The 14967-nt window shown below is 38.2% G+C and overlaps 1 protein-coding gene across 6 annotated transcripts; it reads left to right on the top strand.

Moving 5' to 3' along the window:
• The first annotated feature begins 4672 nt into the window (after positions 1-4672).
• On the top strand, positions 4673-13796 carry mpx (myeloid-specific peroxidase). Of its 6 annotated transcripts, XM_042396256.1 has the most exons (20): positions 4673-4728; positions 4856-4921; positions 5046-5133; positions 5352-5527; positions 5746-5878; positions 6331-6457; positions 6547-6753; positions 6852-7215; positions 8684-8844; positions 8949-9207; positions 9294-9464; positions 9559-9796; positions 10196-10413; positions 10611-10651; positions 10889-10942; positions 11189-11242; positions 11733-11786; positions 12278-12331; positions 12818-12871; positions 13679-13796. In XM_042396256.1, exons 2-20 carry the CDS (start codon positions 4858-4860, stop codon positions 13700-13702), a joined length of 2541 nt encoding a protein of 846 aa, XP_042252190.1. In that variant the 5' UTR covers positions 4673-4728; positions 4856-4857; the 3' UTR covers positions 13703-13796. The 6 variants fall into 6 exon arrangements, with proteins under 6 accessions (XP_042252190.1, XP_042252192.1, XP_042252191.1 ...); XM_042396258.1 differs by lacking the exon at positions 11189-11242; XM_042396257.1 differs by lacking the exon at positions 12278-12331.
• The last annotated feature ends 1171 nt before the right edge of the window (positions 13797-14967 follow it).

The following is a 14967-nucleotide window of genomic DNA, read 5'->3' as shown; positions in this document are numbered from 1 at the left end:
CTACAAATGACCCACATATGTCTAATAAAACTGAACTGAACTGAACTGCTCTATTAATGACTGTAACAGGGAAGAGGTCATGAGTAAAAAAGTGTTTCTCTTAATTCCAGGCAAAATCTTTCTATGAAAAGGCTTCAGTAATAATAGTTCCTATTTTTTTATGATGAAAAATATCTGTACAAAAGACAAAATGCATCTTGTATTATGTCCCACTAATGATACACACTTGAAAACTTATTCTGTATAATATGCAAAGCTGTAGACATACACAACAAACGTCTGCTGTATGTCCAATAATACCTTTTGTACATGTACTACGCTTGTTGTTGCAATAATCCAATTATACATATAAATAGCTACATTAGATATGCACACAAATATTGAAGCTACATAGAAACTCCACACAGACACTACAGAACATAATTTGCTGATAGCCTGAGTTGTTTTTGAAATATTCACTTGACATTTCAGTGGATTTTGTGTGTAAAAAGCTATTAAATCAATCCTTTACCTTGTACCAGTTCATCATTCATCAAGGGTTAAAAAAATCCCACGAGCCTAGATGAATATATGTGTAGCTCTACCTGTCAAGGATTAAGTCTTCCCACAACTTTCAGTTACATAAAAAAAGGTAGAGAAGGAGAAGAGGAACCCAATAACTTCAGATCTAATGGTCAGATGTCCTGTCACGCAGATATTATGTCTCTCAAATTAGGAATGAAACCTAGAAGCACTGAGGTTAAAGGGCTGTAGGAAGTTTAAGTTGAGGTACATGTATACGTTTACTTATTTGCTGTAATTTAGTAGTTTATAGAAAAAATAAATAAGTTAATGAAGCATGTGAAGTGTAAAGGCTGTGCACATGTCTCCACGTTTGGCCTATGAATTTGTGTCAAAAAAGGAAATACAGATGAAGAACAGAAAGCAAGACCACAGTTTCCTCAAACTGGCTTTTAGTTTAGCAAGACTCTACATGACCTACACGTGACCTACATAACCTTATACATAAGTCAAACATAATAAGTAATTCTGTTTGTTTAATGGCTTATAAAGGCCCTAATATCCATCTTGAAAATGAAACATTTCCTGGCTGTTTGAGACAGCTGCCATCAGCTCTTGCTCAAATCTGTTGATCTTGATCGTTGTGGTGAGACAAACTCAGACAAAATGTCTGTTAAATGAGGAAGCAGAAAGTTTCTTTTATACATGGATGTTTGCGACAGAACTGATGTTATGCATAAAGCCCTCAGTGATGTACATGGATGGACACAAGCTCCTGCTCTTCTTTTCTAGGTTTAATTAAAGTGACTAAATGAAACTGATTGCAGTCACATCAATTTTGGTGTAGTATTAAATTTCCTGCATGTGGGAAACTCCTTTTCGTGTCAGTCTGGGCGAAGATGCCTTGAATTTATTGCCATCATTATGAATTTCACAGTTTCCTTATTGTGTTCATGGAAAAGGTGAGGTCTGCATTAAACCGGCTTGTATACAAAGTTATTGTTGTCATAAATGGCACAAATGACTCATCACCTCTGCTTCCTGGACCGGGTGAATTACTCTTATTACCAACAGCACTATAAGGCATTGTTGACGCTCTGCCTCACTAAATGATAGTGGTGGAGAGTAACTAGGTAGTTTTGCTCAAGTACTGTACTTAAATACAATTTTGAGGTACTTGTACTTTACTTGAGAATATACTTCCACTTCACTACATTTCAGAGGGAAATATTGTACTTTCTACTCCACCACATTTATTTGACAACTTTAGTTACTTTTCAGATGAAGATTTGACACAACGGACAAGCTTTTAAAATACAACACATTGTTAAAGATGAAACCAGTGGTCTTTTTAGGTTTTGATGTCTAACAAAAAGCAGTGTGTAGTCGGAGTCACATTTCAGATGTCTATGAGTTGTTAACAGCTGCACCAAATAGTGGTTTTTCCCTCTAAACTTCTCACATGCCTTCATTTCAATAAATGTTCATGTGATCCGATATTTCACCAAAAATCAAAGATTAGAGAAAAAGTCCAAAAACTGAAAACAGATTTGTGTATCAGTATTTTGTTTTTTCTTCTTTCCTCTCCCATTAATCATCTCATGACCCCTCAGATTTATCTGGTGACCCTTTAGAGGGGCCTGACCCCTAGGTTGGCAGCCACTGGGCTAAACTAGCTAACTGTATCTAAAGTAGCTCAAACTAGCTCCACCTCCAGCAGCTACAACAGTAACATGCTGCTTACACACTGATGCCTCAGTAATTAATAATCTAATAATGTCATATATAATGATATATCAGTCAGAGGGACCAAATGAGTACTTTTACTTTAAGACTTTAAGTATAGTTTACTGCTAATACTTATGTACTTTTACTTAAGTAAGATTTTTCATGCAGGACTTGTAATGGAGTATTTGTTTATTGCCACTGCTAAAACCCGGTGTTCGTGTTTTTAATTATACAATGTTTCTGCTTCTGTCTGTACAGAATTGTTGCTTGATTGTAAAAGTCAAATTTCTCAACAAGTTCACAAGAAAGCGGACGCTCACCAACCATCTCACTGGTGAAATGTGATTTCTTGCTACATCCTGAAGTTGACCAACAATGTTTCAGCCATCGCTGTAAATTTCTACTTCTTGAACTTCCTTCAAAAGGGGAACTGGACACGATTAGTGCAACTCTCCTGTGCAAGCAGACAAACTGAAATCTCATGTTGAAACTGCTGAAATTAAAAATAGTCTTTCTGGTGCATGAAAATTCCCTTAACATGAGAAGAAACCAAAGAATCATGTTTACTGTCAATCACTTGTATTCACTTTAGTGCAACTTGTTCCTCAGCTTTTTAATTGTGTCTCCTTTTAAACCATTTTAGTTAAAATTTTGTCTGTAAATAAGTTTGAAGTCAAAAGGGTGGATAGTGTGCACATAGTGGGTTCAGGTACAGGACAAACACAGCATACAAATTGGCAGAGGTCGAAACATTGCATCAATGAACTTTTGGGGAGTTTGCACATTTCAGTGTGCACCCAACCTTTCCCTTTTCTTTAAATAATTTTTACACCTCACTAGGTTTAAACAATGGCCAAGGTGGGATGTCCGATCAATCTGCAGGGTGTTTAGGATCCTGATTCAAATTTTGCAGTCAGAAGAGTCATAATTAAATCAAATTCCCAATGAGATCCTGTAGTCTGAACTAGATAACAATAGAATCCCGAACACTTTGCCGTAATCTGTCATTTAATTTGTAATGGTGTTTTTTAGAGGTTATTTAAGGGTTTTTAGTGTATTGGGCTTATATGATGACATAATGGCCCACAAATAAGTTGTTCACATTATCAGTAACAATCAGTTAGTTATTGAATGCCAGGCTTTCAAGGGCTCATTTCTCAAACCTCCAGGTTCCTTGTTTTATTATCAATGACCATTTTGTGTGATGACTGTGAAAAAACCATTGTATATAAATACCTCAGACACAGGGCTCCACACCCAAACACTTTTTCAAGGTAATCTTGTGTTTAACCGTATATCTGGCTTTCCTTTTCCTTGTTGTGCAACCATATCTCACACAACCTATTACTTATTTACCTGTGTTGCTGTGTGACTAACACCTTTAGTTAATACACAACTGTTTTGAACTCCTCACTAAAAAGTAAATAAAAATGTGATTAGGGATTTTACTCAGAGGCTAATGATGGATTAACTCAAGATTCAAGAGACTTAATGGCCATTTGCACAGGCACAGGGTACATGAACACTGGAAATCTTCTGCGGTTCACTCAGTCAGGTTAAAAAAAAACAACAATTTTGCAGTGAATTAAAAAAATTAAGTTAAAAAGAGAATCAAAAGAGAGAAGCAAGGTCTGAGAGATATTACATCATCAACACTTGTTTGCACTCCAACAATTATTCAAAGTAACTGATGGGTAAACTGTGCTCATTAGTATTTTTTATCATTGGAAACAAGTGTTAATGACTTCCTCTTCTCACTGACTTTCTCAAGTTGATCAGTTTCTGTGTGGTAACAGTGGCAATATGGCAACAACAGATGAGTAAACACCACCACAACACTGTCCTAATCCCCTTTATGAAAACAAAAATGAACAAGGCAACAATAAAACCTCTCCTAAGACTATTTGCTCTGGGGAAAAATACTAGAACCAATTAAATTAAATTAATTTAAAAAATCAAATTTAAAAAATATAAGAAAACAGTCCAAACCTCCTTCACGATAAAAAACAGGCTTGAAGGCTAGAAGATTAATGCAAAAAAGTAGACAACATTATTTCTAAAATCTGTCTGTAATGGTCCTTAAAAACACATCTATATTAAAATTATAATAATCAATAAGAGTATGGTTTATTCATATAGCTTCATGTTAAAATACTAAAAAGCTAACAAACTGATATCATCACTGTTACTGTTACTGATGTCCATTATCACCAATTCCAGTAGCACTTGTTATGTGCCTTATTATATTGTTTTCTAAATAATAAAGAACATATCTCTTATCAACTGACCAAAAACAATAACTGATAAAAACAAAAGATTTCCCTCAGCAAAGTGACAAGGAACAAGGAACTGTTTTTTACCGCCTGTGACTTCACCTGGACAACCCAGGGGGGCGAGGCCTCAGTGTATAAAAAAGAATGACAACAGGTCGGGACAACACAGCATACTCCAGATCTCAAAGATCATCTGCAATCTTCACAGGTACCTTCACTGGCACAGGTAATGAGATTTCTTTTTCTTTGTTTGGATGCTTTATAGATTTTTATTCGTATTTGTGTATGCATCTTAACAAATGCAGTGAATGTAGTTTTAGTGCTAATGAATTGTGTTTGATTGTTTGTTTCAGAGATGCTTTTCTCTGTCCTTCTTTTGCTGGGCATCTGCCTGGTGCCGGCTCACGCCGAGCAAGCAGGTAGACTACATCGTTCACACTGCAGACACATTTCTAATTTCTATTTATACCTGAATTTGTCTGTGTTACATCAGTGTATAGTCAACTTTCAAATCCTTTGGTTAAATGCGTTGTTTCTTTGCAGGGAAATATCTCGGCAGTCCTTTCCTTCAAGACTGTTTTGAGGAGGCAAAGAAAATTGTGGATGATGCATACAAGTACTCCAGGGAAGAGTGAGTTCATTTTAAGGCTTCATTTCATCTCACAGAGTAAAAAACAAGATTATTTGTCAGATTAATTCTGCATAAATGTAAAATTAAAAGCTTTTTCTTTGGCAGGCAAGCTATTATTTACAGTAACTCTGTAGCTCAGTAATTGTAAGTTACAGAACCTCCATTAGGACCACAATTTAGGACTTAAGTATTCAACTGTGTGACTTTTTCTCCTCCAGGAGTCTGCGTCGAGTCCGCAGGGATGTGGTGAGACCTCAAGATATTCTTCGTCTCCTGAAGCAGCCTCGTGGAGACACACGCTCAGCTGTGAGATCTGCAGACTACATGGGACAAACCCTCCGTCTGGTGCACGACAGGGTGCACCATGTGCACAAACGCTCACTCAACGCAACAGGTCAGACACGGCACACAGCACCCAAACAAAAAAAGACACACACAAACATATTGTTTTTGTGACAACTTTTCCTGGTTCTGGTTGAGGGTCTGAGGTTTATTCTTTCATAAAGATGGCATTGTGAAGCACTTCAAAGCTGTAATTAAGGACTAGACATAAATTAGACAGACATGCATACACACTGGAAACCCATTAAATGTGTCTTCTGAATCTTTTAGATTTGCTCACTACAGAGGACCTGGAAAGGCTTGCCGCTATAACCGGATGTGCTGCTCGAACCAGAATTCCATCCTGCCGTACCACACAAAACATTAACAAGTATCGCACAATCACGAGCGTCTGCAACAACCTGTAAGAGATACTTGAATATCATACTTTATATTAAACATGTTAGAGTGAAAATGGTTTGCCTCTGTATTTTGTCTGCTATCATACATACAGTTTTACATGCAAATATTATTTTTATGTAAACTGAAACCTTAAGTTTAAATTCTTTTCTCAAAAAACTTAACCAGGCATATTTTAATTTCCTAAATTTCTGCATTTTGGTTACCTGTTTTGACTTCTTGCTTTCCAGTTATATTTAGGAAAAAAGTTAAGTTTGTGTTTAATTAAGGGCAACTTGGCAAGAATTGGTTGATTTTGTGACAGAGTCTCTTAGATTTAACAGTGCTTACTTTGAGAGAAAATGCTTGTGAAATACACCAAAATGTCTTAGGCCATACACCGCAGAAGATGTGTCCACTTTTCTGGCATTTCTCAAGCAGTGTTTCTAAACATGGACATTTCTTGTTCGCTTTTAGAAACAAACCTCGCCTCGGAGCCTCCAACACTCCCTTCCGCCGCTTGCTGGCCGCCGAATATGACGATGGCATCTCCCAACCAAAAGGATGGAACAACCGAAGGATCAACAACTTCCTGCTCCCCCTGGTACGATCTTGATGACAGTCGCTTAAAAGACAGTTTTATTGAGAAATACTGATATGAATTGAAACCAACCATTTCTGCTCTGATCTCAGGTCCGACAAGTGTCCAATAACATCCTCAGTACAAATGACGGAGGTGTGGTTAGCGACAGAGAATTCACTCACATGGTGACCTTGTTTGGCCAGTGGAACGACCACGATCTCACCTTCACGCCCTTCTCCCCCAGCATCCGCTCCTTTAGTAATGGGGTGAACTGTGATGAAAGCTGTGAGCGAACTGAGCCGTGCATCCCCATCGCGGTTGGTGTCAAAACTCAAACTCAAACCCAAACACTTGGATGTTGTTTTCACTAAAAGATTCTATCCATAACCTTTTGACTTCTGTCTCCTAAAAACAGATTCCTCCCAATGACCCCCGTATTCGCCCAGGCCCAGAGAGCTGCATCCCTTCGTTTAGATCAGCCCCTGTTTGCGGAACAGGATTCTCAGCCTACAATTTTGGCGGAGAGCCCAACAAGAGAGAGCAGATCAATGCCCTGACAGCCTTCCTGGATCTCAGCCAGGTTTACGGCTCTGAGGACAAGCTTGCCCTCTTTCTTCGTGACCTTGATAGGGATGGTGGACTGTTGCGAGTGAATGCAGAGTTCAAAGACAACGGGCGTGAGCTGCTGCCCTTCCACCCTATGCAGGTGAAAATGTGTGCCACTCGTGGAAGAGTCACCAACAACACAAATGCCAGAGAAGTGCCCTGTTTCATTGCAGGTCAGTCATCTTGGCTTTATAAATAGTACTTAATTAATGTTTAGTAGATAGTAATAATTTGAGTTGCCAGGTTGTGAAAAAAAACTGTTGTGCCTCCTCTAGCATAACATCTGTCTAAATTTTCTTGATGATTGGGAAAAAAGTGAGAAAACCATGATCCTTCATTGATGATTTATTAACCTTTATAACAGCCTTGATGGCTTATTAGAAAATAAATATTTGATAAAGCGTCATGTTTTTGTCACTTTATAAAAAGACATCAGGTCTGCAGTTATAAATGTTGGTAAATCATGGTGGTAGTTTTCAATATAATAATCCATCAAGTGTGCATTTTAATAATTTGCACATAACTGTTCAAAAAAATAATGCAAGAAATATCAATAATATGAGAGTCTTCATATCTAATGGCCGTTTCACGATGATCCATATGAACTTTTTCTGATCTGCTGCCCCTGTATTTTTGGTTACGTTTAGGCATCTAAATCTACTTTGTTGAGGTTAGGAAACCTTGATTTCAACAGAAATCAAGGTTGACTGTTGGTAGGAAACAGGATGTGAACTTCTATCTTTGATGTCAAAATCACACATTTTGCATGCACAGCCATGCACCCTGACCTCCAGGTCTTTGCTATTGGAAATGTAAACATAGGTCATTTGAGCATTTAAACTTTTTTTTTTCTGGTGAAAACTGTCAGGCCATTAAAAGCAAATTAACTAAGCTAATTAAAAAGAGAAAGCAAGCTACATTGTTCTAATTTATGGCAAGTAGCCGATATGAGGGGGAGATGAGGGGATATGCCATCCCCCTTGTTAGCAAAACGACCAAAATGCAACCTCCTTGTTAACCTTCCATCCCCCCTCTCCATCCCCTAGTAGCAGAGAGAGTGCAGGGATAGAGAGGTTGTTTAGTTGAATATGTTAGTCTGGTCGGTCTGACACATTGATCCTTTATCTGACTGAGATTTATGCAAGTTAGAATCTATGGCCCAGTCAATGGCTCTGAAATATCAGTAGCATAACTGTGCTGTGTATTGATAAATCCATGGCGCTATCTGTGGTGCTGAAGTAGCAGACGGATTTGCAATTGCACCTTTTTCTCTCTGTCCTGCCCCTCTGTCAGTTTCATCTTGGATCTACAATATTTTCTAAACTATATATTATAAATAGTCAATTATATACTATATTGTAGTCTATATACTCTATAGAGTAGTGTCACCTTCATGAGTAGCAACGTGCAATCGCAGAAATATTCAGACCAAGCCACCTCTGTAACAAAATATTTTAGGGGAGACATGAATACAGATACTGTTTTTACTATATTATTTACTAAAGTATTAATGAATTCACTAAATAATTTATTATTTACAACTCACAATAGAAATAGATGCCAAACATCTGAGTCTAAAGAGGAAATTAACTCCTCTGATCAAGGATAATATTTGATGCCTGCTGCATTTCTGTCCTTAAGGTGATACCCGTGTGGATGAGAACATCGCTCTGACCTCCATCCACACACTGTTTTTGCGTGAGCATAACCGCCTGGCTCGACAACTAAAGAGATTAAACCCACACTGGGACAGTGAGACGCTCTACCAAGAGGCTCGCAAGATCATGGGTGCTTACACACAGGTAGCTAAACCTGAGAATCATTAAGCATATATATTTATATTTTCATCTCCAAAGTATGTGTCATACAGAATAAACAATAATAAACCCCCCTCTGTGTCTATCAGGTGTTTGTGTTCCGGGACTACCTGCCACACATTGTGGGTGACGAAGCAATGAGAAGACAGCTTGGCCGTTACCCAGGCTACAATCCCAACATTGACCCCAGCATCTCCAATGTCTTTGCAACAGCAGCCTACCGCTTCGCCCACTTGGCCATTCAGCCGTTCTTGTCCCGTCTGGATGCCAACTTCAGAGAAAACCGTCAGTTCCCTAATGTCCCCTTGTTCAAGGCCTTCTTTACCCCCTGGAGAATTATCTTTGAGGGTGAGTTGTACAAAAAAAAATCTAACTTATGAGTCACTCTGTCTTAAACTGTCACCTTAATATATCATACTGTTTTTTCTCTCCAGGTGGCATTGACCCTCTGCTGAGGGGTCTGATTGACCGTCCTGCTAAGCTGAACACTCAGGATCACATGATGGTTGATGCTCTGAGGGAGAGGTTGTTCCAGTTTGTGATGGAAATGGCTTTGGACCTGGGTTCTCTCAACATGCAGAGGGGACGTGATCATGGCTTGCCTGGTACATTCCTCACTGATTTTCAGACTTTGAATTTTCTGCTTAAAGTTTCATTTATCCTCATGCTTCTTGTTGCTCTTGTTGTTCACTCCACTAGGCTACAACGCCTGGCGCAGGTTCTGTGGCCTGTCACAGCCCAGGAACCAGGTAGAGCTTGGTCGGGTTCTGAACAACAGCAACCTGGCCCGCAGACTTCTGCAGCTCTACGGTACACCTGACAATATCGATGTCTGGCTGGGAGGTGTTGCAGAGCCGTTTGTCCGCGGTGGCCGTGTGGGGCCTCTGTTCGCCTGTCTTATCGCAAACCAGTTCAGGGATATCCGCCGAGGTGACAGGTCAGTATGTCAACTAATACATTTTGTTTTTAGAAAAATAAGACAATCCCAGTTGCTTTGAGCCCAGTCATCTCAGTTCACCCAGGTGGGGGCTGTGGGGTGGTGGGAGAGCAGGGAGTTGTGGTAAAGGCGTGCATTTCTGTGTACCACTGTGTTTTTGACACTACCACCAGGGGGTGCAAAAGTCAGATATTTTCAGTGAGGTTGCTGCCTTTCAGTCCTGACAAATGTTTGATAGATGGGTCCAAAATGAAATTACACAAAACTTTCATTCATTTTCAGACATATACATTTTTCAATGTTTGTCAGATATAGTCAGTTATTTTATCAATTTATATATCAAATGTCTGCTGCTGACTGATTACACTATCACAAAATAAATGTCTTCATTTGAAATAGGCTGTGGTACCAGAACCCGGGTGTCTTCACTCCGAGACAGAGGACTACCCTGTCCCGTGCTTCCCTGTCCAAGATCATCTGTGACAACACCGCCATCACTTCCGTCCCCAGAGACGTATTCAACCTTCAGACAGGCAGGAACCCACGCATCCGCTGCGCCTCCATCCGCAGCCTGGATCTGATGGCCTGGAGGGAGAGACCATGTACAGGGAACTCAGGTGAAACATCACACGGCCAAACATTTTTGCTGCAGGGGGAGCTCTAAACATTCACAAATTCACTCATTTGTAACCCACTATATTTTTCATTCTGTGTTTAACATGGGTTGTTTATTTCTTCACTATATATTCTTTCATATATACTATCACCTGTATATATGAAAATTATTCTTCATATGTGGTGTTTGACCTTGCAGGCCCGGGTGATGATAACTGTGATGAAGTCAGTAAATCACAGGTTGGTGTTAACAAGTGGTACTCACATTTCAACAGCACAATGAAGCCACACCTCCTTTAATTACGCATTCAGATCATGCAAACACTTGTTGTTCTTAACTTTTTGTCACTAACTTGGTGAAAGGGGTCCTTACTCCAAAAGAAAACATTCATGGTTCACTGATGCAAGCACATTTTGAGAAATTTCTTAAATCATGAGGCTAAATAAGCTTAACTTTTATCTCTTCTTGATATGCAGGATGCACGTTCATTTCCGGACCCCATGGACCACCAGGAACCCCTGGACAACGAGGTAGTAGAAGTAATTGAACACAGGGTATAGATGAGTTAACAGCAGGATTTTGCAAACCTATTTTTTAAACAAATCGATTTATACCAACAGTGTTATTCAGCTTAGACTTGCAGGTTGTTTTAACATCCAAAAAACAGCTGGGATTAAGACCCACAGGAGCTTTAAAAAGATCATTTAAAAAAGTAGTTGGCAACCAGCTGAACTATGGGTAAGTAAGCTTAACTTATACTTCTTCTTGATATGCAGGATGCAGGTTCATTTCCGGACCCCGTGGACTACCAGGAGCCCCTGGACAACGAGGTAGTGTGTTCATCCGTTTGCACATCTTTTATGTTGCTGAATGTCCTCTTAAAAGTTCAAAATGTTTATTTAAGATCAAAACTGAACACATACTGACACGATAACAAGTCACAGATGTTAAAATTTTCATTTTTATCTATCAGTTTTACAATGATTGAACGTGGCAATGATTCTAAATTATAATAATAAATAAATTAAAAGGGTAACAAAGCACTTCTCATTTAGCACAACACATTTATGAAAATTTCTAGTCATTGAACACAGGGTTATAGATGAGTTAACAGCAGGATTTTGCAAGTCTACTTTTTAAACAAATAGATTTACACAAACAGTGTTATTCAGCTTAGACTTGCAGGTTGTTTTAGCAAAAAAAATACAGCTGGGATCAAGACCCTCAGGAGCTTTGAAAAGATTATTTAAAAAAGTAGTTTTGGCAACCAGCTGAACTATGGGTAAATAAGCTTAACTTACACTTCTTCTTGATATGCAGGTTGCAGATTCATTTCCGGACGCCGTGGACTACCAGGAACCCCTGGACAACGAGGTAGTGTGTTCATCCGTTTGCACATCTTTTATGTTGCTGAATGTCCTCTTAAAAGCTCAAAATGTTTATTTAAGATCAAAACTAAACACATACTGACACGATAACAAGTCACAGATGTTAAAATTTTCATTTTTATCTATCAGTTTCACAATGATTGAACGTGGCAATGATTCTAAATTATAATAATAAATAAATTAAAAGGGTAACAAAGCACTTTTCATTTAGCACAACACATTTATGAAAATTTCTAGTCATTGAACACAGGGTTATAGATGAGTTAACAGCAGGATTTTGCAAGCCTATTTTTTTAAACAAATCAAGTTATACCAACAGTGTTATTCAGCTTAGACTTGCAGGTTGTTCTAGCATCAAAAATACAGCTGGGATCAAGACCCTCAGGAGCTTTAAAAAGATTATTTAAAAAAGTAGTTTTGGCAACCAGCTGAACTATGGGTAAATAAGCTTAACTTATACTTCTTCTTCATATGCAGGTTGCAGATTCATTTCCGGACCCCGTGGACTACCAGGAGCCCCTGGACAACGAGGTAGTGTGTTCATCCGTTTGCACATCTTTTATGTTGCTGAATGTCCTCTTAAAAGCTCAAAATGTTTATTTAAGATCAAAACTGAACACATACTGACACGATAACAAGTCACAGATGTTAAAATTTTCATTTTTATCTATTAGTTTTACAATGATTGAACGTGGCAATGATTCTAAATTATAATAATAAATAAATTAAAAGGGTAACAAAGCACTTCTCATTTAGCACAACACATTTATGAAAATTTCCAGTCATTGAACACAGGGTTATAGATGAGTTAACAGCAGGATTTTGCAAGTCTACTTTTTAAACAAATAGATTTACACAAACAGTGTTATTCAGCTTAGACTTGCAGGTTGTTTTAGCAAAAAAAATACAGCTGGGATCAAGACCCTCAGGAGCTTTGAAAAGATCAAAAAAGTAGTTTTGGCAACCAGCTGAACTATGGGTAAATAAGCTTAACTTATACTTCTTCTTGATATGCAGGCTGCAGATTCATTTCCGGGCCCCGTGGACTACCAGGAACCCCTGGACAATGAGGTAGTGTGTTCATCCATTTGCACATCTATTATGTTGTTGCATATCTTATAAAAAGCTCAAAATGTTTATTTAATATCAAAACTAAACACATAGTGACACCATAGCAAGTCACAGTCATTTAAATTTTTATTTTATCAGTTTTACTTAGAACATGACGATGGTGCCAAATTATAATAATGAATTATAAGCACAGGGTTATAGATGAGTTAACAGATGGGTTAACCAAAAATACAGCTGGGATCAAGACCCTCAGGAGCTTTAAAAAGATCATTTTAAAAAGTAGTTGGCAACCAGTTGAACTATGGGTAAAATTTTCCAGAGTTGTTCATGATATGGAAGCAGAGACATCCATATTTTGGATCAGTGCAAAACTGTCATCAGTTTTGTCTTTTAAAATATTCTATGTTGACAGCACAAAGTAAGGCAATTTTATTTGTATAGGCCTAACACAAGGGAATTTAAAATGTTTAAAAAGGCATTAAGAGGAGAAAATAAAAGAAACACAGGGCACCTAAATATGATTTTAAAAGAATGAAATAAAATACTATATAAAAATAAGAAAAAATGGATTTAAAACAGAATAAACAGAAGAAATGAAAAATTATAGGTCAGTGTAACAAATAAATGTGACTTTGGAATTCATTGGCAAACAAATAACTGTTAATATAGCATCAATCAATTTATTTTATCAAATTAGATCAAAGGTGAAAATGTGGGTAGTTAGACGGAACCTAATTGTGACAAACCTACAATAAGCTGTACGTTTTACAATATTTTAAAGTAATCTTTACTTTTGTTTCTCTACAGATCCCGCAGGACCCCCTGGCCTGAGAGGCCCTCCTGGATCACCAGCAGTCAGCATCAATGCCATACAGCCACAATCTGCCTTCTCCATCCGCCTGGGCGAGTACAATCCATCCTCTGAGAAAATCATTTGTTTCCGTCAGGTTATCCACAACAAACAGAACCACTACAGCACACAGACAGGTGTATTCACATGCGTCATCCCTGGTGTCTATAAGTTCAGCTTCCTCTGCACATCCTTCACCGGTGCAGGAAGTGTAGACCTGTGGTGTAACAAAGAATTGGTGCTTCGCGGTTTCAAGGTGTATCAGGGAGGCCGCTACTTGTCATCAGGGGACACAGCGCTCCGGCTGGAGAGGGGAGACCAAGTGTGGCTGGAAGCCAGCGACGGGACCTCAGGCCTGAGCCCCAAAAGCTTCTTCTCGGGACACCTGCTTTTCACTGTGTGACACAACCACGTTTATTTTCATTACTCAGCCACTCTGCACTGAACTTCACTCTCTAATTACTCAGGTAATATCAAATGTCTATTATTAACAATTTACTTTTTCTTTGGGCCCACTGGACCAGATTAGTGCACACCATACAACAATGTTTTACATTTTACTGAAGAACAAACAAATTTTCGATAGCTTTAGCAAGTAGCCTAATCAACATGAAATATGATTGCCACAAATGTGTTATATCATGCCTACACTCTGTTACAGCATGCAGTCTATTGGACAGAGAACTTGTTAGTTACCAATTTTAATGGTGGGATTTACCAGTATTATTATGAATATTTTATGCACTGATGAAAATTATGTGAGCCTTGAAAATATTGCTTGTGCTTTGTTTGTGAGGCTTTTTTTTTACTGTAACTTTCTTATCTGTTGTTTTTTTGAATGCAATAAAGAAACTGTGCTGCAACAAATAGTGTGTTCATGTTCTTATTATGAGACATCAAGAATTATCTCATGTACATCTTACAGTATGTTTATCACAAGAAGAGAGAGGAGAAGACTACCCAAAATGTAATATACTGCTGTGAAATTGGTCTTATTTAGTATTTTAACACAGTATGAAACACATAAGGATAAACATACAGAGCATTAAGTTCCATTTGTGCAAAAAAGACACAGGAAGATAGTGTACAAATGGAAAATAGTTTACACCGTTTACAAGTTTACACCGTTTTCTTAGCTCCATGTATGTGTTTCTACAATTTGAACAAAACAGCTCAGTTATTTCTACCATTGTCTTCAGTAATCAAAATGTAACAACAATGTGCAATCGTCTGTAAAAATGATTTT

This window comes from Thunnus maccoyii, chromosome 19 (assembly GCF_910596095.1).
Source record: "Thunnus maccoyii chromosome 19, fThuMac1.1, whole genome shotgun sequence".
Lineage (NCBI taxonomy): Eukaryota > Metazoa > Chordata > Actinopteri > Scombriformes > Scombridae > Thunnus > Thunnus maccoyii.
This window is presented reverse-complemented; position numbering and strand designations above follow the sequence as displayed.

Coding starts and splice junctions, on each gene's coding strand:
- mpx (XM_042396256.1), top strand. CDS start 4,858: ATGCTTTTCTCTGTCCTTCTTTTGCTGGGCATCTGCCTGGTGCCGGCT. Junction 9,797..10,195: donor GATATCCGCCGAGGTGACAG/GTCAGTATGTCA, acceptor CATTTGAAATAG/GCTGTGGTACCAGAACCCGG. Junction 10,414..10,610: donor ACCATGTACAGGGAACTCAG/GTGAAACATCAC, acceptor TTGACCTTGCAG/GCCCGGGTGATGATAACTGT.